The sequence below is a fragment of the Choristoneura fumiferana genome, chromosome 9, assembly GCF_025370935.1.
Source record: "Choristoneura fumiferana chromosome 9, NRCan_CFum_1, whole genome shotgun sequence".
Lineage (NCBI taxonomy): Eukaryota > Metazoa > Arthropoda > Insecta > Lepidoptera > Tortricidae > Choristoneura > Choristoneura fumiferana.
In genome coordinates, this window is record NC_133480.1 from 11202379 (window position 1) to 11226995 (window position 24617).

At 39.9% G+C, this 24617-nt stretch overlaps 2 protein-coding genes across 3 annotated transcripts in view; one reads left to right on the forward strand and one right to left on the reverse strand.

Moving 5' to 3' along the window:
• LOC141431247 (uncharacterized) overlaps positions 1-12978 on the forward strand; it is a 26161-nt gene extending 13183 nt beyond the window's left edge. For both annotated transcript variants that reach the window (XM_074092343.1, XM_074092342.1), the window contains exons 2-7: positions 1728-1848; positions 3702-3908; positions 7045-7158; positions 8368-8490; positions 9876-10162; positions 11694-12978. In XM_074092343.1, coding sequence (XP_073948444.1) covers positions 3748-3908; positions 7045-7158; positions 8368-8490; positions 9876-10162; positions 11694-12097 — 1089 coding nt within the window. In that variant the 5' untranslated portion in view covers positions 1728-1848; positions 3702-3747 and the 3' untranslated portion in view covers positions 12098-12978. The remainder of the gene's footprint in view (positions 1-1727; positions 1849-3701; positions 3909-7044; positions 7159-8367; positions 8491-9875; positions 10163-11693) is intronic.
• A 710-nt stretch (positions 12979-13688) lies between these two features.
• The window catches only part of Es2 (ess-2 splicing factor homolog), a 21019-nt gene continuing 10090 nt past the window's right edge, over positions 13689-24617 (reverse strand). Inside the window, exons 2-8 of the mRNA XM_074092341.1 lie at positions 21864-22017; positions 21173-21316; positions 20381-20574; positions 18552-18725; positions 17640-17833; positions 15829-15957; positions 13689-14810 (exon numbers count right to left, since the gene is read on the reverse strand). Of these exons, the coding sequence (XP_073948442.1) occupies positions 14528-14810; positions 15829-15957; positions 17640-17833; positions 18552-18725; positions 20381-20574; positions 21173-21316; positions 21864-22017 (1272 nt within the window). The 3' untranslated portion in view covers positions 13689-14527. The remainder of the gene's footprint in view (positions 14811-15828; positions 15958-17639; positions 17834-18551; positions 18726-20380; positions 20575-21172; positions 21317-21863; positions 22018-24617) is intronic.

Genomic DNA, 24617 nt, shown 5'->3' on the forward strand with positions numbered 1-24617 from the left:
AATAAAGTTACCACCTATTCTGATACGTTATAGGTAGGTACTTACCTACTCATAATTAAATGTATCGATATACATTACATTAATTATGAGCATGTTTTTTTACTAGGTACTATTAAATTTCCCAAATTACCTCGACGTTTCCGCCACATTACAGCGGTCGTGGTCACGAGTTGACTCAACTACTCGTGACCACGCAGCTAGTAAAAGTTTAAAACCTATTTTAAACATTACTTTTAGATAATGTTGTTCTAGTAGGTACCTAGTTACCTATATTAAATTTTCAGCCATGAAACTAGCGTTTAATCCCAGAATCCTTATTTTTCAACGGAAACCTGTTTAAAAAGGCCAAAACTAATAAAAATAAAGATTAATTAAGATTGTGTGGTTTAGATTGATCGGCAACCTTGTATTTATTCCTAAAACTTTAATTAAAAACCTCCTACTGCTTGTTTGTTAATTTTCGTTGATATTGGTTGGTACAGTCAGCAGCAGATGTATGGATGAGCGGTTGTGTTGTGCTGCTCAAAATGATCTACGTTACGTCACGTATTGAAAAGTCGTCCAATGATATAATTTTTTTTCTGCATTTTATTTTGCGACTGTCGGCATATGTAATTGCTAAATATACGAATCCATGCAAAATTACAGCTTTCTATGACTAATAGTCTCTAAGAGTCCGGCTAGACGCTCAATCATACTTTCGCAAATTCCATTTTACACAAGCAAGCATGTGCGTTAAGACGGCTTACGGTATACCGCACAAATGGCTTATGGACGCCATGTATACCTACAGGTTTCGCACACACTTTTGCGCATGCAAGTTGCTGCGTGTAAATGGACAAACAGACATGGCGAAACTATATTTCCGTTTACTTATGACATTTAGGATACGGGACCCTAAACCTTGCCGCGCGGTAGGACCAATTAAGTTGTTGGCCAAGGCTAGCTGCTCTAAACCAGATAGCACACTCAGTTGATCTGTTTCATTGCACTCTGTACCCTTAGTGTAAGTTTTCGGTTACAAAATACGTCTCGATCGCGTTAGCGTTAAAATCTCAATTTGTATGGAAACACGAATATCGCAAACGTTCCGCTAGAGGCGCTGTTCGTGTTTGCATACAAAGTGCGACTTAAACGCGAACGCGATCGAGACGTATTTTGTAACCAAAAACTTTACACTAAGGGCACTGAGCGAATTCAAGAGAGTTGCCTTACACATAATTTGCTATGTAGATTAAGATGTTTATTGTTTAGTTTATTATTAAGGGCCTTCTGTATCGCCTTAGGTTTAACTCTTGTAATGATACTGTAAGTGATGATAATGTAAATATATAAATAAATAAATGTCAAACGTCGAGACTCGAGAGTAGGTACTCGAGACTTCGCATACGAGCGAACGGGTTAGGTAGGTAATTAGATCACAGCAATTTTAATAATTTACTGAATCAGGCGTTACTTTGCGGAGGTCTATATCAATGAACTTTATGCAATTAATATGGTCACCCTTTCTAACTATTAAAATCACCATACCATTGGGTTTGTGTGATGTGTGTGTTCTTACAGTGTGGAGGCAGAGGAGCTGCGTGAACACACGTTTGTTGCATGACACGAGCTATAGTAAGGTGCTCACCCGCGCAAAGTGTTTGTTTATAGTTCATAGCGATTAAATCAACACTTGGACAAATATTTAATTCAATCATCAATATTGTTACTGAGTATTTTTGTAGCACAAGAAGTAATCGACGGGATCTTCTCAAAAAAAGCTCTGGAGACGCCTTCCGACACGGTCAAGCCGGACGAACTCGAGCTAGAGTTACCGGAATGGTACGACGAGAAGAAATTCAAGAAGTAAGTTGGCTTCACTTTTTAGGTGGATTAATAATATTAATTACGAGTACACTACAATATAAATGACTCTTTATTGAAATTTTTAAGGGCCCCATACACGGTAGGTACGATCCGTCGCTTCAGACCGATCGAAACGACGAATCGATAGTGTATATCGAGATCGTTAACGATTTACTTCATCGAAGACGATGTCGGAGATCGCAACAAAATCCCATGCAATCATGAAATCGTAACGATGAATCGACAGTGTATATGGCTCTTTACGATCAATCGTCACGATTTTCATCAGATCGATCGTACAGACGAATCGTACCTTATATGGGGCCCTTTATATTACTACCTTTTGCCCTTTCCCGCGAGAACTATCAATTTTCCGGAATAAAAACTGTCATGTCCTTGCCATGGTCTCAAACTATCTTCATAACAAATTTCATTTAAAATTTAAGAGCGTTTATACCTGCTGAGCTGGCAAAATTGCATCTTTGTTAGTCTATCACGAATAATTATTGGAGTAGACACATTAACTTATATATTAAGAAGTGTTCTCTCAGAAAACATTTTTAATTTTCATTCAATTTTAATGGAATAATCGAGAAAAACTAACAAAAATGCAACGTTGCCAGCTCAGCAGGAATAAACGCTCTTAAATCGGTGCAGGTAAAACGGTTACATACAAGTATGACCGACATAGTCATAGTCATAGACCGACATAGTTAATTTCGTATTTATAACACTAGTAAAGAAGTAGGGATTAATAAGGATGATGATGTCACTAACGATGTCACTAATAAAATTGTGATTCCATCTTATAGGAACGTCCCTACCTAAGACTAGGTACTTAAAATGCTTAGCTGCACGTGGCTACACTGTCTGGTCGCGTGTTTTAAAGCCAGCTACGCGAGGTTACAGTTATGTGCGTGATCGAGTTTGAAACAATGTGATTTGTGCAAATGCATTAACTGCTATTTTGGTGGTTTAAAGTCTAAATAACCCTTCTTCGATCGGGCAGTCGAGTAAATAAAACGACGATCGAATGTTATGCAGAAACTAAACTAATCACGATGTAATAGGCCAGTTTTGACAGCTGTCATTCAGTACAATTTATGCATTGCAGGTCCAAACGGGCCTATTACATCGTGATTAGTTTAAAAGAAGACTCATAAGTCAGCTTGTCGAGCACACGTTCTACACTACCTCCAGCCCCGCTAAACACTGCTCAGCCAACCACAGCAACAACCGCCGTCGAACCCTCCACTCAAACCAACTTACCTGATATGATATGCACTTGGCTTTGCCCGTGCACAACAGTAGGTATAACGGTGCAAGCCGAGAAAAAAAAAGTAAAATACAAAATAATAAAAATCAATTATTCGCTCAAAATATTAGACATAAATTACCTATACAACAATGAAATATCTGGCGGTCCTCGAAACTGGGCTGAGCCTGTACCTATCTTGAGAATCTGGAGTCTAGTTTGATATACTAAGGGGCTGTTTCATCACCCATTGATTAATTTTAACTAACGGATAAATGTGATGCCGTCTCCGTCTACTCGAACAAAACAAACAGAGACGGCATCACATTTATCCGTCAGTTAAAATTAATCAATGGGTGGTGAAACAGCCCCTAAAACTACCATCATGATTTTTTTCAAAACATTCAAACCAATAGTTTAGCTTTTAGAGCGGGGGGTTTGACCTCTCGGTTTTAATCAAAATTTGTAGGTACTTAAAAGTTGAATATTTCGCAAACAGATCACTGAATTGGAAAATCGTCTTCACAACGACGTATTTTGTAACCGAAAACTTACGGGTACATACAGTACGCTTGAACGCCCCCGTCATTCCCGGCAGAGCGCAGCGCTTCTACTGGGAGAACTGCTTCGCGCTGACGACCACGATGCTGCAGGGGCTGCTGGCCGTGCTGGCCGTGCCGTCCATCCTGCGCGTGCTGGTCGGCTCGCGCCGCTCCTCCTCCCTATACACCAGCTACAAGCGGTATCTCTCCACCATACTGCATACAACTACCTGGTTCGAGTATGATCTGAAACCGAATACCAGGTAAGTCTTGCTTGTGCTGTTGTATTCATTGTACAATTTAATTAAACTAGCGTGTAACCGAGGCTTCGCCGCATAAATCATTATCTAGCAGGTGAAATGAAATTCCGGGATTTCACTAAATTCCCACGGGAATTCCCAAAAATCATTATACTTTCCACATACGTACGTGCGCGTGTTGCGGCAGCCGCCGAGTCGCGTGCTCCTGTGAAGAAGGGCAACGAAATAGCACGAAACATGTCAAGCTAATATTACTAATTTCGGAATTCATAACAGACAGTGTTCATATTTTTTTACTCATAATAATGTCATTACTAAGAACATCTCAACTCATAATGTTGTTTTTTCGCATTTTTTTCCTTTTAACAGACAAATATCATAATTTTCTTATTAATAATGACATTAATAAGAAACATTTGAACTCATAATATTGTTTTAATCTTGTAATGCTAATTATTACCTAGGATTTGTTTAAGATGTCATTTATGTGTTCGTCAAATGTACGATCCCATAGAGCTTATGGGAACGGAAGCAAAACCATGCCCTCGGTACCGCTCTGCTTTCAGAGCATGACATGAGTGCGTGTGAGCTAACTTTGGGGGCGGCAGACGTCAACTTGCCTTCGAAATCCAAAAGCTTAATGGTTACTTGACCTGAAATGTATATTTCAGAACTAAAAAGTATTTTATTTGTAATTATATTTTTATGAAAAAAATGACTTTCTGCCAAGTTTCTTGCGGCGCATTCTTCTTGGCAATGATGGTCTTTCCGAAAGCGCTGGTAGTTTAAAATAATGACGTGTAAAAGTGCCCATTGCGGCCTATTTACTGAATAAATCTTTTGATTTTTTTTTTACTGATTGACAATTGGCATAGTTACCTTAATTTAGCTACAAATTGAATGACATCCAACCTACTTTCCCATTGGCAGTTATATTTGCTGTTATAATTATACAAAAAAAACATAACATCGAAGGCTATGGCGGGAGCGAAGCGGAGCGACCTTCTGAACCTAAACTAGTTCTTAGTAGCTTGGGACAAGTCTTCTAGGGCTATCGCATTTTTTCAATATTTAAATTTATAAAAATTTATTATGGTGCATACAACATGTACTGTGAGTGCGTGCAATTCTTCATCTCGCATAAATAAGGAACTAAGATTTATCTATTTATATAATTATATTTATTTATTTTTTATATAATTAAATACAATAACAGGAACTTTAAGTCCGTTAAGTCTAGAAACCGAAAGTATTAGTCGGTTACTAATCTATGAAAGTATATATTGTAGAAAAGAAAAGTTTTTATTTCAAAAATAGTGTCATTTAGATACTTCTTACCCCTAGTAAGTATGCCACCCCTAATTCATTTTGTTTTATATAATTTCGCAATACCAATATGTACCAATTCGTAAAAGACATCTACCTTCCAAATTTTTTTAATTTTCTCACCCTATTAATTATCTATCATTGTAATACAAACTAGACTATACTTATATTTCAATACAGAAATTTAAATGTTTAGATAAGTAGTTTAATGGGGGTATTTCAATATTTAAGACACCAATTGACTGCTTTGTTTATATTTAGTTCAATACTTATCCAAACCAAGTATAAGTAGGTAGATATATTGTACTACACCTATAATTCTTCCACTCATCAGCTAAAGTCTGCGCGAGCTCGGATAAAAAACAAATGATGGAGAGTTTAGCGAAACATAGGCCTCAATCAGCTTTTTGATGAATCAGCCGATGATGTCGAGGTTGACTAAAAGCATGTAGATTTTTTCCTTGTATGTAAATACCGCAAAATAGTAGTCATTTAACGTCATTTTTGATGATATCTGGGCATAGCATAACTGTCCCACAGATCGTAAAATTACTGATGAATAGCGCTAATTAAAATATTAAAAAATATCCATTTGCTAAGCGTTGCGTGCGTGAAGATCACCATTGGGCAAGTACCTACCTAAGTAGGTACGGGGTGCACATCTTCCGCTTTCCACACCTTCAATTCTTCAAGCGCATGAACTTTAGGAATATTTTCCAGAGTTAAAAGAAGGACTCTTCCTTCTTTAAACCAACCAATACTGACTGCTTGAAGAAAACAATGGGGATCAACAAGAAAACACTGACCCGAGCACCCCACAGAGCCCTACTGGCCCGGCTTTCTGCAAATGGCTGACTCAAGACTCGTGGGTAGATAAACCCCTCCAACCCTCTCCTCCTCGTAGTAAGCTTCAGGGAGTTAGGGACTTATTGCAGCCGGCTTTTTTATCCGGTAAGTCCGGCACCGTCTGGTTCCTCCCTTCTCAGTCCATAATGATTTTTCCCCCCGACTGCACGCCCCCATCTCTTATAAACCGGCCAAGAGCGTGTCGGACACGCCCGAAATAGGGTTCCGTAGCCATTACGAAAAAATTAAGTAATATTTTTCTAAGGATTTCGTATTTTATATTGAATATTTTGCAAACAAATCACTGAATCGAAAAATCGTCTTAGCAAACCCCTAATGGTTTTAATAGACCGATACCCCACACTATAGAGTTGGATGAGAGAAAAAAATCACCTCCACTTCACGTCTATGGGAGGTACCCTAAAGAATTTTGTTTTTGTACCATTTTGTCGGCATAGTTTACATATATATCCGTGCAAAATTACAGTTTTCTGGCAGTGATAGTCCCTGAGCAAAGCCGCGGACGGATGGACAGACAGACAGACATGGTGAAACTATAAAGATTCCGTTTTTGCCATTTTGGCTCCGGAACCCTAAAAAGCATCTCAAACTAAAACAAGTAAACATTACTGTAGCGCCCCCTAATGGATAAACGCCATAACACCTATTAATAACATCGATAAACTATAAACTCATTACTTACCTACTGAAAACTGCATCTAAATCAGTTTAATCGTTCTGGAGATAAATGGGAACGTTTTTAGTCAAAACACTACAAACATTATTTGCGCACAAGCAAACCTCTCACCCTAAACGCATTATACGAGTAAGTACCTTCTCCATTCCGTCGTGGGTAAAAGGGTAAAAAGCAAGGACCTTATGCAGTTAGTTAGTGTCTTTGGCCCTCAGCCCTCAGGGCGACTCGACCCCAAACAAACATACTAACTGCTTTGTCCTTCATTGGCAGGTCGTGGAAGTCGCTCTACACGGTGCGCAGCCGGCACCTGCGCGCAGGGCTGTCCAGCAAGCTGCGCGGCGGTGGCGTCGTCTCGCAGCGCGACATCGCGCTCACGCAGTTTGGGTTTGTACATAATTCCCGCCTTATAGTTACCTACTACGAAGTGCGAAATTCGAACTTCGTATATTGCCGTTCGTAGAAGCCGTGGTGGCCTAGTGGTTTGACCTATCGCCTCTCAAGCAGAGGGTCATGGGTTCGAACCTCGGCTCGCACCTCTGAGTTTTTCGAAATTCATGTGCGGAATTACATTTGAAATTTACCTCGAGCTTTGCGGTGAAGGAAAACATCGTGAGGAAACCTGCACAAACCTGCGAAGCGATTCAATGGTGCGTGCGAAGTTCCCAATCCGCACTGGGCCCGCGTGGGAACTATGGCCCAAGCCCTCTTGATCTGAGAGGAGGCCTGTGCCCAGCAGTGGGACGTATATAGGCTGGGATGATGATGATGATGATGATATTGCCGTCCTGCTGGCGCTTATATTATTTAATACGTGAATGAGAGGGACGGTACGATACCAATTTCATAGCTCAACCGAACATCGTAATGTTGCACTGTGACGATGGAATGTTTTACGAGTTGCGACACATCTCGCGTGGACGATGGCGAGTCCAAGACATCGACAGGCTCGTGTAGTGTACAATTGTGTACTTAGTACGATTTTTTATAGCGTCAGTCTATTGATGCCCCTATTACTACTCTTGATACCTTTTATTTTTAGCATTCGGTCAAATTTTAAGGTCGTGCAGCTGTAGCGGTGGAATGAAAATTTTCGTTAGGCAACCCGGAGAATGAGAGAAACGTGAGTTCGCTGTCTTCCGAACAGCACTGACTTTAGTGTAAGCAAGTTTTGTCATATTTTTCATGAGGCAATTCGGTGGGAATCGAGTTGTTACGACACCACGCCACTATTGTGTAGTGTACCTATCCACTAGAACCATGTGAGGTAGCTAAGCGGTGTGCGAGAAAAAGCCCAGTGATAGAATTAGTCTGTACCTAATTACTGTTTTTGACACATTGACCTACAAATGTGATTATTATCTGATTTTTTCAAGGCATCTAGTGGTGAGTAGCGGAACTATTTTTCTGTTGGGAGCAATCAGATATCAAGATTCGTTTGTGACACAGTATCATTCTATGTATCCCATGTTTGCCTTTATTCGTTCGACAACAGTGCAGAAGGAAATGCTTTCTGTTACACTTACACCTCAACTGCCCGTCACCTAAGTAATAACTACTTGCCAAAATATTAACTTCTTTGCTCTAATGTTACAGGTTCATGGGGTTTGCGTTGTTGAAGCCCGACAAGTTCGGCCTACGACAGCTGGAGGAGGGCGACTGGGACGCTTACATCCACTTCTGGAGGACCATCTGCCACATGATCGGGTTACAGGATAGGTGAGATTTTATAGCATGACAATAAGTATAACGATTTGCGTTTAAATGTATAGTGCCATCTAGTGAGCAAATATAGAAACTACGACCGAATCCTACATCGCGCGATCGACAACTTCCGACGCTCTTCCTTCGGACTTCGGTCCCCATCCCAGGCAATAACACATTGTATAAAGCATTGTATGATATAACGGCTTTGGCGTATGCTCAATCTCATATCAATATTTGTACAATGACTAAAAATTATCAAAAAACATAAGTTATTCAGTTTATTCATCATCATCCCAGCCTATATACGTCCCACTGCTGGGCACAGGCCTCCTCTCAGAACAAGAGGGCTGGGCCATAGTTCCCACGCGGGCCCAGTGCGGATTGGGAACTTCACACACACCATTGAATTGCTTCGCAGGTTTGTGCAGGTTTCCTCACGATGTTTTCCTTCACCGCAAAGCTCGTGGTAAATTTCAAATGTAATCAGTTTATTATCTGGATATTATCTTCAATAATATTCTTTGATATAATATCGATATCAATGCTTAGGTAGACTTTTACTAATCGTTTACACGCCTAACAATAGATAGGAATAAGTTACAATTTGTCAACTTACCAAAACCTATGAGAGTGTTTTGCTTATTTCTTTTTCTGATATTGTGATCTTACTATAAAATGTAGACGTAACTTGGGACCGAAGAGCTGGCAGCTTCCTCGGACAAAGAATTAGCTTAGGTAGCATTCAAAGAGCCGGAACGTTGCCAGCGTCTTCGGAACCTTACCTAAGGGGGCTGTTTTAACCCTTAAAATGGCAGTGTGCCACACGTGACCCATCATTCAAGACTATCTTTTTGTATTTTTTTACCCGACTGCCCGAAGGAGGGTTATTATGTAGAATTTTTTGGTCTCTAAGGTACCGACGAGGCTTGAATCATGAACTTTTTTCAATTTTGTCTATTTAAGGGTTAAATGTTTTTTGTTTTATGTAATTTTGAACATGAAACTACCGTGAGACTCACTCATATTAAATGATATAGTAACGGATAACTCACATCTTAAATCGAGTTTAGCTCGACATGTTTCGGGCTATTTCGTAGCCCTTCTTCACATGAGCACGCGACTCGGCGGCTGCCGCAACACGCACACTAAGCGCCACTGCTCTGCTCGTGCGTGTTGCGGCAGCCGCCGAGTCGCGTGCTCCTGTGAAGAAGGGCTACGAAATAGCCCGAAATATGTAGAGCTAAACTCGATTTAAGAGGTGAGTTATCCGTTACAATATAATTTAATATTTGTTTTATGTGGTTATTTTAAGTTTAGAATAGTTTTATGTAAATATAAATAGGTAATTTAATTGTCAAATGAATTAAAAACAATATCGACGTTAATAACCTTTACAGGTACAACCTTTGCCGTAACACCGTGGACGAAACACGCGAGGTGTGTCAAGCGGTGCTCGAGCGTGTCTACACGCCGTGTCTGGAGAACGTGCCCGAGTATTTCGAGCACATGGCACGTGTATTGCTCGAGTCCATGTGGTGTGTGAACCCCACTATCAATGTGAACGCGATGCTCTACTTCTGTAGAAACCTGGCTGATGTACCGGGGTACGTGTACACCGAGGCCGAGAGACAGGATCTGCAGGATAAGATCAAGAAGCAATTAAAAGGAAAACCTTTGGATACGGGTAAGAACTAAATTCAATTGCCAGCCTATTCACGTCGCTCTTAAATATAGAACGAGAGCGTACGTAGTTTGCCGAAAACCAATTTAGAAGGAGTACCGTAGCATTGCCATAAGTAAGGGTAAAGCTCTGGTACCTCTTTTTTGACTTCTGCCAACAGTGCACCACGGTCAACCGAATTAAAAGCATTTTTGACGTCAAACTTTACGAAAACTTCATAATCCGGACGATTCAGGAAGGTGCGCGCAGCGTGCACAGCCGCCTTTGACGCCAAATCCTAGCTGTCGGGGCTTGAAAGTCCGGCAGCAGAGTTTGGAAGCCAGGCGCCTAAAAGTACAGCCCACTGCAATCGGGCGGATACCACCATCCTTTTTTGAAAGTGCCACCAGGTTGGCGCAGTATAACAGTGGTACTATCTCGGCGTTCACGCGGCCCGACAGCATCAGATTTATGAGCGCCGTCAATTCTTTTAGAAGGGCAGATCTTACGTCGCCTAGAGACATGGTGGTCAGATCTTTAATGTGTTGAGGAGACAGTCCATCCAAACCGCCAGCGGAGCCGTTGGGGAAAGAACAAATGGCTAGCTGGACTGCATCCTCAGACACAGCGACTGCAGGATCGTCAGATGCGGGGAGATCTGGCAGATTCAGACAGGCGGGAGGGGAAGGGTGCTTTTCTAGTAAGGCGGCATAGGTTTTGGAAGAGTGCGTAGCCAAGTCGTCATTGGAAAACAAAAGTCTGGCCGCACCGCTCACATTTCCTTCAGAAAGTTTATTTTCTATTAGACTATAACTACCTAATTTGGATTCGCGCTGTCATCGTTCATCCACCATTACCTCATATATTTCGTTTTATAGATTTTTTACCGTACAACGGCAAAACCTACTAGACACTGGCAAAATTGTCCTCCAATGGACGGAGCCATATTTTTCTAAAAAAACAACAACAACAACTAAGTACCTAATTTTAGTAATAGATGTTTGTGTTATGATGTGAGCTTGAACTATATAATTTTACTATTATCAAAGAAACCAATAAGATAGCTTTATCTTGTCGTTTTACAGTAAAAGTACAACTAAACATGAAGTAAACAAACCCTGACATAGTTAACGAAAATAAAACACACTTTTCGAATAAATTTTACTCACCTCATTTAATTTTAATGACCAAAAATGAATTTACAACCTTTTGTCCACCCAAATCACGGTATCACAGTCATTTTGTATTATAAATTAATACGTTATAGGTTTGATTTTTGTCACAATGTCGCGATGAAATTTCAAAACGTCAGAGCATCAGAGCCAAAAAAGTTGCGGACGCTAGGTGGCACTGATGTCGTGCACAGAGCCAGGGCCTCAAATTCTAGTTTGTTCTAGAAAGGGATTATGCAAATTAGAAAGAGATAGAGAGAGAAATATTTATTTACATTTAAAGTATTTTGTTGAATCTTTATTCGAACATACATTCAGTGAATACTGTTATTCATTATTTGTTTTATTAATGTCATTATTGATAACCTAAACCATTTTTTTAGGAGTCGAATCCACGAGCCTTATACAGAAGTCCGTCGTGGAGGGTCTGCCGGGTCGCCCGCCGCGACTGATATACTACCGCGACTTTGAAACAGTAGACTCCGCCCCCGAATACAAAAACCTCGAGTTCTGGGCCAAATATGGCGTTAACTTTGCTGCTTTAGTCGCCTATCTACACACAACCTACCTTGGTCGACTCTACTTGAAATGGAACTACCTATACAGCTTGCTTTTAATGAAATACTTCCCGTACCTGGCGTTCTTTAAATTTGGAATTAGGGCCTCCTTTGTGAACATATTCCAGGAAGATCCCACGGACGACACAAAGCCGAAACCCAATTCGGAGTACTACAAGCCTAAAGAGCCTGAACCGTGGTATAGAATTATTTTGGGTGCATTTTGGTAATCGCTAGAGCTCGAGGGTTCAGGAACTTAAAGTAGGTATAACTAACTGAAGTTATTATAATTTTTTTATAATTAAATAGTTCTGTTCTATTATGTAGGAAATTTTTGACGATTTAGGTGTACTTGCCTACTATTTTAGATCGCCGTTTGTTACCTCTTAGTTATTGCCAGTCGTAAGACGGTTCATCCAAAAGCCCTTAGTTTACTATTTCGTATAGAAAATATTTAGTATATATATTGTTTCTAAATAAAATACCTATTATATGAACTAGTTGATCTCAACAGGTTAACCTACCGGAGGCCGTATTGTCTAATGCGCTGACGTTGGCGATTGCATTCACTATCTCTTTTTACCCTCGTCTTATACTGCGTGACAGAAAAAAGTGGTTAAAACGACTGTGATTCCAAGTTTATTAGACAATAAGGAATCAGGTTGTTACTTTGGTAGTATTACTTTTATAACATAAATGACATGGAAGTCCAAAAAAAAACGGGCGTTAGGTACGGTAAACGCGACGAATATTGACCAACTAAATGTGAATAAAACAGCGTTTATGTACCTTGTCACGTTTGCTATAAGGTTTACAAATGGTCACTTCTATCGTTTCAAATTGCAGTAGGCACTCGTGAAGAAAAGCATAACACAATAATAATAATACAAGTAATTCTAATTATATATGACCAACTCTACTTACAAAGTAAACAAGTAACACATGACATTTCGATGTAATCGATATATATACATATATATAAATATTATTTAAGGAACAAGATTTTATTAATCTGAATTGTTTAAACATTATTTTTTGACGTTAATTATTATTAAAATCGTTCATTGAACATATCAATAAATATATTGGGCAGGTTTGGGACCAAACTAAACATTGTTTTATTTACTTCCTCCACAAAGTTTCCTTAACCTTTTAACCGCCACGGTCGGCCACAGCAAAAAAAATATTTCTGAAAATCGTTTCATATGCGCCACGAAATGCCGACATGGCCACTATGGTACTTTTTTCAGCTGTCGTGTTTTACCGACCATCGCGGTCAAAGGGTTAAACGCCTGTCTGCATATGTTGATCCAAATTAAACACATTCAGGGGTCACTTGGATTGGATTTGTCGATTTTTTTGTGCATAATTAAAAAAATACAGATACTTTTTTATTTTGTCAATTAATTTTCTTTTCTATACGTTATTACTTTGCCATATTTGAAAACTGTTTACCTGCTCGGCTACTTACTACCCACGTAAAAGTTCCTAGTTCTTAAAAATGTTCGTGCGTGGCATATAAAAGTAGTAGGTACCAAAAGTCTATAAGAACGCTCCCCGGCGCTTAGGCCTCATGGCTATGCAAAGCTCGCCGACCCAAAAGGCCGATAAGTGCAAGTGAGCACGCTTTAGCTACGCCACCACTGCGAGCTTTTGATAAATAAAATAAATATATATATATATCACGGGACAATTCACACCAATTGACCTAGTCCCAAAGTAAGCTTAGCAAAGCTTGTGTTATGGGAACTAAGCAACGGATAAATATAATTATATAGATAGTAATAATATAATTACATATTAAACACCCAAGACCCGAGAACAAACATTCATATTTTTCATACAAATATCTGCCCCGACACGGGAATCGAACCCGGGACCTCAAGCTTCGTAGTCAGGTTCTCTAACCACTAGGCCATCTGGTCGTCAAATATGATGTGATAGACTTTATACTTATGTAGTTCCAATGACAACGATATTATTCTAGACCTTGCACTTTGCATGCAGTTGAGTGATGGGCGTTTACACACTTCGACAAAACTGGCGTACCTATTGCAGCTACAATACGTATAGGTAAAATCCAATTAGTCGATTACAGTACAGTAAACAATAACCATTTGGTTCCTTTTACAAAACCAAAATAAATATCGTCACTACTTTGAAAAAATCTCGTATCTAAAATCAATATGTCAACAAAATTTAACCTTGACGTAATGTTCATAAGGTCCACTTAGAAAAATTATCTACTTACTTTGAGATACGAGATTTTTTTAAAGTAGTGACGATATTCACGATAGGTACACTTATCAAATTCCGATAGTGTTATCTTCGTTAATCTGGCTGTGAAATTATACAAGTTGGCAAGGCCAGTTCCTAGATTAAGAAAACACGTGTATGTATACTTAATGACCTCTACTTACACTGTATTATCAACTAGTCGATTAAAAATTGAAGTAAAAGTACTACTAATCAAGCTCTGGTGGTAATCGGTTTCACTATGAAATAACGGACCAAAGTTGTGTAAAATTAATTTAATTTACAAATAAATTACGTAGGTACAACTAATGCCACTATCAATAGCGTAGTCGTAGCTCGATCGCTACTAAGATAACAGTTAACCATTGTATCTCTTCTTATTTACATTTAATTACATACTACGATTAACTGAAAAAGTCCTGAGCTTTTTTTCTCGCTCGTTTTTCCACGTTGATTTGCAAAAGATTGTCAGTGAGATTGTTCTCAGTTCCGCTGTCAATGGCCGCTGGTTTCTTCGGTGTTGCCACAAGCGGGCGGCGCGGCGTGGGCGCCCGCTTCGGTGTTGCCGCGTGGAGAATACCCACGTCGTTGGGGGTCAGCTTGAGTCGCGGCGAGAGGAGGTGCTTGGTGGCCAGTAGACGTGCCGCGGGTGACATGCTGGCTAGACGCTCTGTGTTTGATCTGAAACTAGAATAGAATACATTTTAAGTCAAAACATTGTCTCTTTTTCAATGGGGCTGGCGCGACTTAGATCGTTGTCATCGCTCGTACGCTCGACTAAAACCAAAATTTGTTCTTTAAAGTTGAATATTTCGCAAATGAATCCCTGTATCGAAAAATCGTTTTCATAGACGGCCCCGTAATGATTTTAAAAGACATATAACAATACCCCACTATAAGGTTAGCCGAGAAAAAAAAACACTTTCACTTTACGTCTATGGGAGGTACTTACCGCAAAAAATATTTTTTCTAAATTTTATTCTACCACTTTGTCGGCATAATTACTAAATATATCCATACAAACTTATAGCTTTCTAGCACTAATAGCCTCTAACCTAAGCCGCGGACGGATTGACACACAGACAGACAGACAGACATGGCGAAACTGTAAGGGTTCCGTTTTTGCCATTTTGGCTATGGAACGTGCCCGATAACAGCTATACGTAGGTATGATTGCCAGTTTCGTGTCAATCTCACAATGAGAAGTAGATTAAAATCAAGTTGAAAAATCGTCACTACTTTGAAAGAATTTCATATCTCAAATCAATACATCAACAAAAATAACTCTTGAAATAATGTTCATAAAGTTCACTCAGTAAAATTATAGATTTTGATATACGGGCTCTTTTCAAAGCAGTAACGCAATTCCGTTACGTTCATAGATATATATACTCGAGTCCAGAATTAGGCGAACCAACTTGACAGTTAATTGCACACAAATGTTGCCACAGTTTCACCAGTGCTGTAATAGCGGTATTAAAAATAAACTTAATGTGAAATATTAATAAAATAAAAGAAAAATATTTAACACAACTTCATTTTTAACACAGTAGATTCGCTATTCGAAGTAAGGGATCGCCAATGCGGATCGGAATTATTGCCAAATATTCCTGTCCATGGTCACAGAGTACATATATAATCATGAATTTTACAATACGCCTTAGATTTCAATTTGATATGCTGAGGTATAGTATGGCGTGGTTACTTGGGCGTGGGCGTGGGCTTGCGCGGCGTGGGCGGGCGGCGGCGGCGCCCGGCCTGCTCCGCCAGCTGCAGCGCGATGCGCTCGCGCGCGCCGCCCGACAGCATGCGGTAAGCGGCGCCCGCGCCTACCCTGTACAAACAAATTATAACACATTTAGTTGTTTCACCACCCATTAAACAGCCCCTTAACCTCCTGAGTCATCGCGTACTTTATAAAGGACCAATTAACACTTAGAATAACGGAAATTGAATAAAGTATTCTAAGAATCTTGAAATAATCCAAAATAAAAAAGCAGGTCAACCACGTCTAGGTCTTGAGCACTAAGTTTGTTAAAAAATGTCAAGACTCGAGAGACTATGACGAGACATTGCATTCTTGTCAGTTTTCCTTTCGATATTGTAAGTACTAGGAGGCTACTACAAAATTCGACAATCGAAGTTCGTATCGTAACGGCCCTCTCACTCGTATTAGATAATATAAGCGTCAGCGGGACGGCAAGATACGAAGTTCGAATTTTGCACTTCGGACTATAGGGCCAAAAGTTGCGGAAGGTTTCCAAAAAGTTGAAAAAGTTTCTGGAAACTTTCGCAAGAAATATAGGAAATTTAAAAGTAAGAAACGGAAAGTTTCAATTTCCATACAAAATTGTGACAAGTTTTCGAAATTTTCGTATATAAAAAATCCGCAATTTCTTAGTTTCTTTTGGCACATTGTAAGTAATAAATAATTACTATAATTGTTCCAATCGTTTATTTAACTTTTGACAGCTCGAGTACTAATTAAAATAGTGATGCCCTGATGCGTTACTGATTCGATTTCTTTTAACAATCGATTTTATTTATGAAGAAGTTTTAATCTGTCATCTCCCAGGATAACAGGATCAAAGGAATTTGGGCACAAATTTGTGCCTCTCGGAGAGGACAAGTTAATCGATTTAACACATTCATATTTTATTTTTGCTCAACATTTTGCATTGTTTTTTTATCTTACATATTAAAATAAACCATTTATGTTAAGTTAATATGTTTATCACTTCCGACGGTAATTTAGTAATTTTGTCGATTATGAAGCGGCAAAACTGGTCGCGGTAGCGACGCCAGTTTGTTGTCACTCACAACGAGACGCCCGTCGTAGGTATAATTAAAAATAGTTTTACAGTGCCTATTTTAGTTGTTTAAACTTTTTAATCCCTAAAGGCATATTAATGTATTTATTATTTTTAAATGATTTTGATATAAAATATAATCACAATCATTTTAAATGTATGTTTTATTTAAAAAATCGATTTACTTCAAAACGGTTTTTATAGTCTATGGTCATTCATTACGAATGGGAAATCACTAAGTGGGCGGTACCCGTCCATGAAGTACGGTACTCTCTGTAGTACATTGTACCGAAAAATATTGTAAAACTTCACGTGCGTGATCTGTCAAAAGTTAAATAAACGATCGGAACGACTATAGAATGTTTACTCGCGGCTTCGCACGCGTAATCATTCATCCAGCAGACGCCAGCAGTTGAATTGAAATTCCGGGATTCTACTAGGGCCATCCACAAAAACGTCACACCATTTTTACTCCTTGGAGCTTACTACGGGAAAGAGAGGGTAGAAGAGGTTTCTTATATACCCAAAATGTCTCAGCCATGATTGCCGTAAGCCGGGAGAGAAGCATGCATTTTCCCGTTAAGGTCTGCGGAATGCTTGTGTCAGTCTTTTTTGTTGATCCCCATCGGTTTCTTGCTTAACCGACCCTAGCCTTTCTTACGATTTGCGCTCACATGCTCTCCATTCGCAATGTAAAATAACTCACGCGGGCAGCGGTGTATCGGAGCCGTCGAGCCGGAAGGGCGTGCCCTCGATGTGTCCCCAGGTCATGAGCGGCGAGGCGTCGGGCCCGGCGCCGGGCTGCGGCGACGGCGGCTCCACCAGCGCGTACTCCGACGCCGGCTGCGAGGCCGACGCGCTCACGCCGTCCACGCCTATCTTGCCGGTCACATTCGCGCCCTGAAAGTGAAGATAGTTGTAAAGTTGACAATCGGATAGTGTCATACAAATTCGTCAGTTAGGTTATTAGAAAATATCAGATATGTTTTTTTTGTCAATAAAAAAAGGGTTAAAAGTAAGATATAGTCGTTTAAATGTACTATATTTTTAGCGTGACATCACGCGCGCCGTACGATGCTGTAATGGGGTGACGTCACGCGGAACTTTCATGGACCCCTCACCCCTCCCGAACATTTATCTAATTTTTTGTTTGATTCACAAAAGAAAATACTTGTCTAATAATTCTCATAATTTAACTGACGATGACGGCATAAATAGTTTTTTTTTTACACAGGAAACTACCCAGTTGACATATTTTATTTTATGTTTTTTATAAAAAATCATATATTTTACAATACAGGGGTTAGCTAAGCCACTAATCAGTTTGAGAATTGTTGCGTGGTGTATTTAGTTGTATGGTGGGTAATAGTCCGTGTGTTGTGTTGTGTGGTGAATAGGTACTTCACCATATGGGCTTACGGGGCCCATGCCCAGGAGGACCAGCCTGCCCATGAGGCCCCCGAAAGGCCGATAAACATACTTTAAAAAAATGGGGGAAAAATGTAATATTCACTTTCTTTAATTTCGAAAAGGGCCACAAGTCACACACAGTTGTGGTAGTACAAAGTCGGTCCGGATTGTTACCACAATGTTACTTACTAAAAATGTGGGTAGTTACCTGTTCGCGCGCGAGTGCGCTGATCTGCTCCTTGCTCCGCTTGTGGTCGAAGGGCTCGGCGCGCAGGCGCGTGTTGCGGCGGCGCAGGCCGGGCTTGCGCGGCGCGCGCTGCGACGCGGCGCCCGCCGGCACGTACATTATGTGGTTGCGCGCCGTGTAGCTCCACGTGTCCAGCTGCACACCGAACATACATTCAAGCGTAAATCATGAGGTAGCGTAAACCTTAATAATAATAAAATAAATAATAAATATCACACAATTCACACCAATAGATCCAGTAGTTGAATTTAAATCACGGGATATGAGTAAATAGATAATATTATTGCTATTTTCTGCCATCAGAATGCATCACTGGCACAAAACCGTAAACAGTTTTTTGAGTGCCATAATATCATATTATTTCATTTTTTTTTTTAAATATAGCTCTATCGTTACTATTGATGTAAATATCATGTTATTTTATTACTAATAAATACCTTGCTCATATTACAGGCCACACCCGGTATATCATGATTTTATAGGTACTAATACTCTTTCGTTATGATCTGTCATGGCGACAAAATATAAAGAGAACTGTCGTTGTCATGGGTTTGCGCTAGTGTCGCCCCCTACGCAGAGCTTTGCCTAAATAAAGAGAACTGTCGTTGTCATGGTTTGCGCTAGTGTCGCCCCCTATGCAGATCTTTGCCTAATATAAAGAGAACTGACGTTGTCATGGAGGTTTGCGCTAGTGTCGCCCCCTATGCAGATCTTTGCCTAATATAAAGAGAACTGTCGTTGTCATGGGTTTGCGCTAGTGTCGCCCCCTACGCAGATCTTTGCCTTATATAAAGAGAACTGTCGTTGTCATGGGTTTGCGCTAGTGTCGCCCCGTACGCAGATCTTTGCCTAATATAATGAGAACTGACGTTGTCATGGAGGTTTGCGGTAGTGTCGCCCCCTACGCAGAGCTTTGCCTAATATAAAGAGAACTGACGTTGTCATGGAGGTTTGCGCTAGTGTCGCCCCCTACGCAGATCTTTGCCTAATATAAAGAGAACTGACGTTGTCATGGAGGTTTGCGCTAGTGTCGCCCCCTACGCAGATCTTTGCCTAATATAAAGAGAACTGACGTTGTCATGGAGGTTTGCGGTAGTGTCGCCCCCTGCGCAGAGCTTTGCCTAATATAAAGAGAACTGACGTTGTCATGGAGGTTTGCGCTAGTGTCGCCCCCTGCGCAGAGCTTTGCCTAATATACCCTATTCTCGTAGTCCCGAACCGTGGAAATTCCAAGAAATTATATCGTGGTCTTTAATGACGTTTGCACTAAAAACAAAGGTGCCAAATTACATTAAACTCAATATACACGGTAACAAACTGGCAGCGTAGCGTAGCGTAAGCAACAGGCCAGCAACCTGTCACTATTGTACCGTTTTTGTCAAACTTTACGAGTAAACCTAAAATTGCTAAAAGTGGCTCCGAAACGGTAACGTTTCGTGTGCTCTGACTACCCCATTTGAGTAAACAGGCGTGATGTTTGTGTGTATGTAGTACGAGTATGTACACAGCAACGGGCGGTGTTTGTATCGCGCCGCCTCTTGTCAAAGGATGCCGCGTGCGCGTCCGACGTACATAAGTGAATTTGGCAGTTTACACCTATCGAAGTGCCTGATACCGAAAATGTGGCCGGTCGCCGATCCGACCAGCTCTCCGTATGAATACAATGAACCGCGCGGCTCACGCGTCGGGAACGACCCGACCCGCACACACGAGTATAGTTTACTCTAAGCCGAATGGTTGAGATTTCAAGATTTTATCCTGATCTTGTGGGAACTTGCAAGGTATCCTACCTCAAGCGGGCGCTCCGTCTGATCCGCCTGCTGTTCGATAGATGGCAGCTCCAGCGCCGCCACAGCTTTTGCGTGCGAGTCCACTTCGGCCGCGAACGCCGCGGCCAGCTTGCCGGCGCGCTTCTTTTGTTCCAGCGCAATCACGCGGTCGTAGCTAGCGTTGTCCTCGCTTGTGTGGCTCGCTAGGTACGAGTCTGCAATACGATATTGTTGGTGTAACGGAACGCAATAAAAAAAATGTTTTTTTTGTCTTGGAGTATCAGTCCACTTTAGTGACAGCCGGGTGGGGGGGGACAGGCGGGCGTGCTACGTAATTCCGAATTAACGAGACTGTGCAAGCATCTATTGTCATGCTTTAGGCTGCGTTTCCACCAGAGATGTGCGAAGATGTGTTGCGAGGAATGTGTTTGTCCTCAGCACAGCTCTGGTGGAAACAACTTTGCGGAGCAAGTATAGGTAAATGAAGCGTTTCTATTAGTTCATGAAAACCACGTTGCTCGCAACACATCCTCGCACATCTCTGGTGAAATCCCAGTCTTAACTTATAAAATAAATAAAAAAATATCAAATACCGTATCTCAGTTGATCATTAAGTGTTCAAATAAATGTTGCTCTTATATCCGTACTAATCCATTCTTTCTCTGTTTGTCCATCTGTCTGTTTGGTACCTCACCTCTTAACACTGAATCCGATCTGAATGAAATGAGGTTTGGAGTAGCGATAGTGGAATTCTTGGCAGACGAAGTCGCAGGCAATGGTTAAGTGTAACAAGCTCTATGTGTCAAATCAAACCTAATGTGTGGTTGTCCGTAATATCATTTGTTTTCTCTGTAACAGCGGCGTCAGTAGGCTCGGCACTCGGGGCTCGGGCGGTGGGCTCGGACGGTGAATCTGGCCGATTGATGTCTGGCGTGTCGAATGTGGCGGGCGAGTTGTCTGAAAAAAATGATACGACTTCATAAATGACAGCAACAGAAGAGCTTGAATGGGCCGATTTGATACCTTGGTTGCGCCAGGCTCACGGCCGATTACGGACCCCAAACACTGCATGCTTGTACTTGGATGGAGTAAAATAGTATTTGAAGATACAGTCCAGGTTATTAATAATTGTTACTTACAAATTTTATTATTATGGATGGAAGGCTATTTTTTTGTAAGGAATTAGGGCTGTTTTCTAGTTTTTAAACATTGATGTGTGAGTTTACAGAGGATGTGACTGAAACGAAAAAATATTACTAAATTAAACAGTTCAACTGACGATTTGTAGGTATCAGATTGTTTTTTGTAGGTATCAGATTGATTTGATTCAATAATTATGCTTTGTTACAGATACTAGTGCTAGTGGCTACATTTTGTTACAATTAGGGGCTGTTTCAGCACGCATAGATTATTAATATCGCCTATTTTAATTAATGGATAAATTTAATCAATGGTTGGTGAAACAGGGGATTAGAGTATATACATATTTATAATAGGGTCATACAGGGCTCTGTCGGTGGCCGGCTGCCGCTGTACTTGCGTGTGAGCTCTCGCAACCGCATGTAGTCCTTGTTTTCTGAGGCCTCCAGGAATTCATTCTGGGCTCTTAGCTTTTCCAGGTCCGGGAAGAAGTCTCTTTGGATTATTTTTGCAATTCCCTAAAAAAAAAGAAAAGAAAATTAGATTGAATATACTGTGATTGACTATCAAAGGATTGTTTCAATACTGCAAAATTATAATTTCAGAAATATGTTTGTTCAACTTTTGCATGGCTTTTCTGTAATGGCAATTTTTTTTACATTCTACATTTATTATTTATACATTTTACATTTATTATTTATTTCTATTTGTATAAAAATAATAACTAAATTTTTTCAAGAAACAAATTCGCTTTGCTTTCGTTTCGATTTAACTTTTAGCTACAGTCCACTTCATATATTTTTATCGCCCCAAAACAATGTTGAAGAGAGAACAACTCAAAGACACAAAGGATAAGCTAAATTTACCATAAAGAGTGCACCAAGCTTTAAGTGGTAGTATAGTGCAGCAAGTAAATAGTACCACAGTATAACAACTTTTCCTTACAGTAGGTCGACGCCTTTGAAGTTGAGCGACACCGCAGCCTGTATAGGTATTTACGCAAGTAAGGAAGGGTTGTCACCAATTTAAAATTTGGAAGGTAGATGTCTTTTACAAATCGGTACATATTGGTATTGCGTAATTATGTAGAACAAAATAATTTAGGGGTGGCATACTTACTAGGGGTAAAAAGCAGTGGCGTGCCTAGGGTATCAGACTATGGCAAGCCGAGAGATATGTTTTAGTATTTTTTATAATTTAATGTACCTATATCCATCTCAAGCCCAAGCCCTCTCATTCTGAGGGGAGGCCTGTGCCCTGCAGTGGGACGTATATAGGCTGGGATGATGATGATGATGATATCCATCTTGTTGCCGTAAACTTCAATCTGCAGTTTGGACGAGCTTACCAAAGCGCACTTAAGGCATGCTAGTACTAGATAGAATTTTACAGACATACACTTGGAGTCCACACAAGGGAAAATTTGGTCCGTTTCCGAACTCATTCTCTCCCACATGCTAAATTATTAAAGTGATTTTATTAGAACTTTTTTTCTCGTTTGGATGTTGTTCGCTTTATAAGGCAAGCCTGGCTTTTGGGCTTTTATGTAAGGATCGCCACTGGTAAAAAGTATCAAAATATACTATTTCTGAAATAAAAATATTTTTTTCCACAAAATATACTTTCATAGATTAGTAACTGACAAATACTTTCGGTTTCCAGACTTAATGGACTTAAAACTCCTGTTAATGAATTTAATTATATAAAAAAGAAATAAATATTATATAAATAGATGAAAACTTAGTTCCTTATTTATGCGAGATGAAGATTTGCATGCACTCACAGTACATGTTGTATGCACCATAATAAATTTTATAATAAAAAAAACGCGATTGCCCTAGAAGACTTGTCCCAAGCTAATAAGAACGGCAAAGTATGCAGCTGGGGCTCCTCCCACCCGCGTCTCACCCCTCACGCCCTGCACAATTGCTCTGTCTAGACGTCTCCATCGGATTACTGTAGGGAAACTTGTTATACTGTGATAGTAGTATGCAGTGAGAAAATATACTGTGATTAAATTTTCATGATCTGTTACTACACCATGAGGCTGACATGATCACCTGGAGTGTTCAAAGCGTCAACAAAAATAAGAAAAAAAAACTTCCTTCAAATACTCACTTGCTACCTACCAATACCAATTTACACCTTTTGACTGTCAACTTATGCATACACAGATATTGCATCCCTTTAAACACTGCGTTCCATAGAGAATAGTTACAAGTATTGACATTTACACGCTAACTATGTCAAAATCAACCCTAGACCCCCCTATAAACCCTATCTTTTTTGTCATAGACACTAGGGATGGGCCGAATATTCGTTTTATATTCTGTATTCGGCATATTCGGCAGGTTTACCGAATATTCGTATTCGGCCGAATATTCGGCTAAATCACCGAATGTTCGGCAAAGTGGTACTCAAACTTTTTACTGTATTGAGCCATGTATGAGTTGAATGATAAATGTATTGTTTTTATGAGGTACAGTGAAGCTTTTATGTTTTTGTTGACTCTGTAGTTATAATTCCAATAACCATAGATACAACAGATGGGTATTAATTGTAAACAAATATAAGTATGTAGGTAGCTGTTTTGAGATAAACTACAGTGATCTTTATAATAAAATAATATGTTAATATAATCAATCAGGTCTTTATTGTGAGAAATAAGGCAAGTTTTTTGTTTTAATCAAGTTGCATGATTAAATTTTAACAAAAATTTATCATATTTCTAGTTTCTACTTATAAGTCAATTATGTCGAACATTCGGCCGAATATTCGGTTCGGTACAAATTTTACCGAACATTCGGCCGAATATTCGTATTCGGTGAAACCCATGTTCGGCCCATCTCTAATAGACTATGACAAAAAAATATTTAAAACATTACAAAAGATCAGATTTTAGATTTATATTAGTTTTTAATTATTATTATTAAGTTTTTATTGTTTAAATCATTTATTATAATTTATTGGAATATTGGTTACTTCCTATATACTTAATTACGGCAACATACAAACACATCAAAAAGAAAAATTTTAGGTTAACCCTAACAGGTTCCATGAGGCGTAGGCTGTATGGACGTACCAGTAGTCACGTATGAGGCACATGTTGGCTCATGGC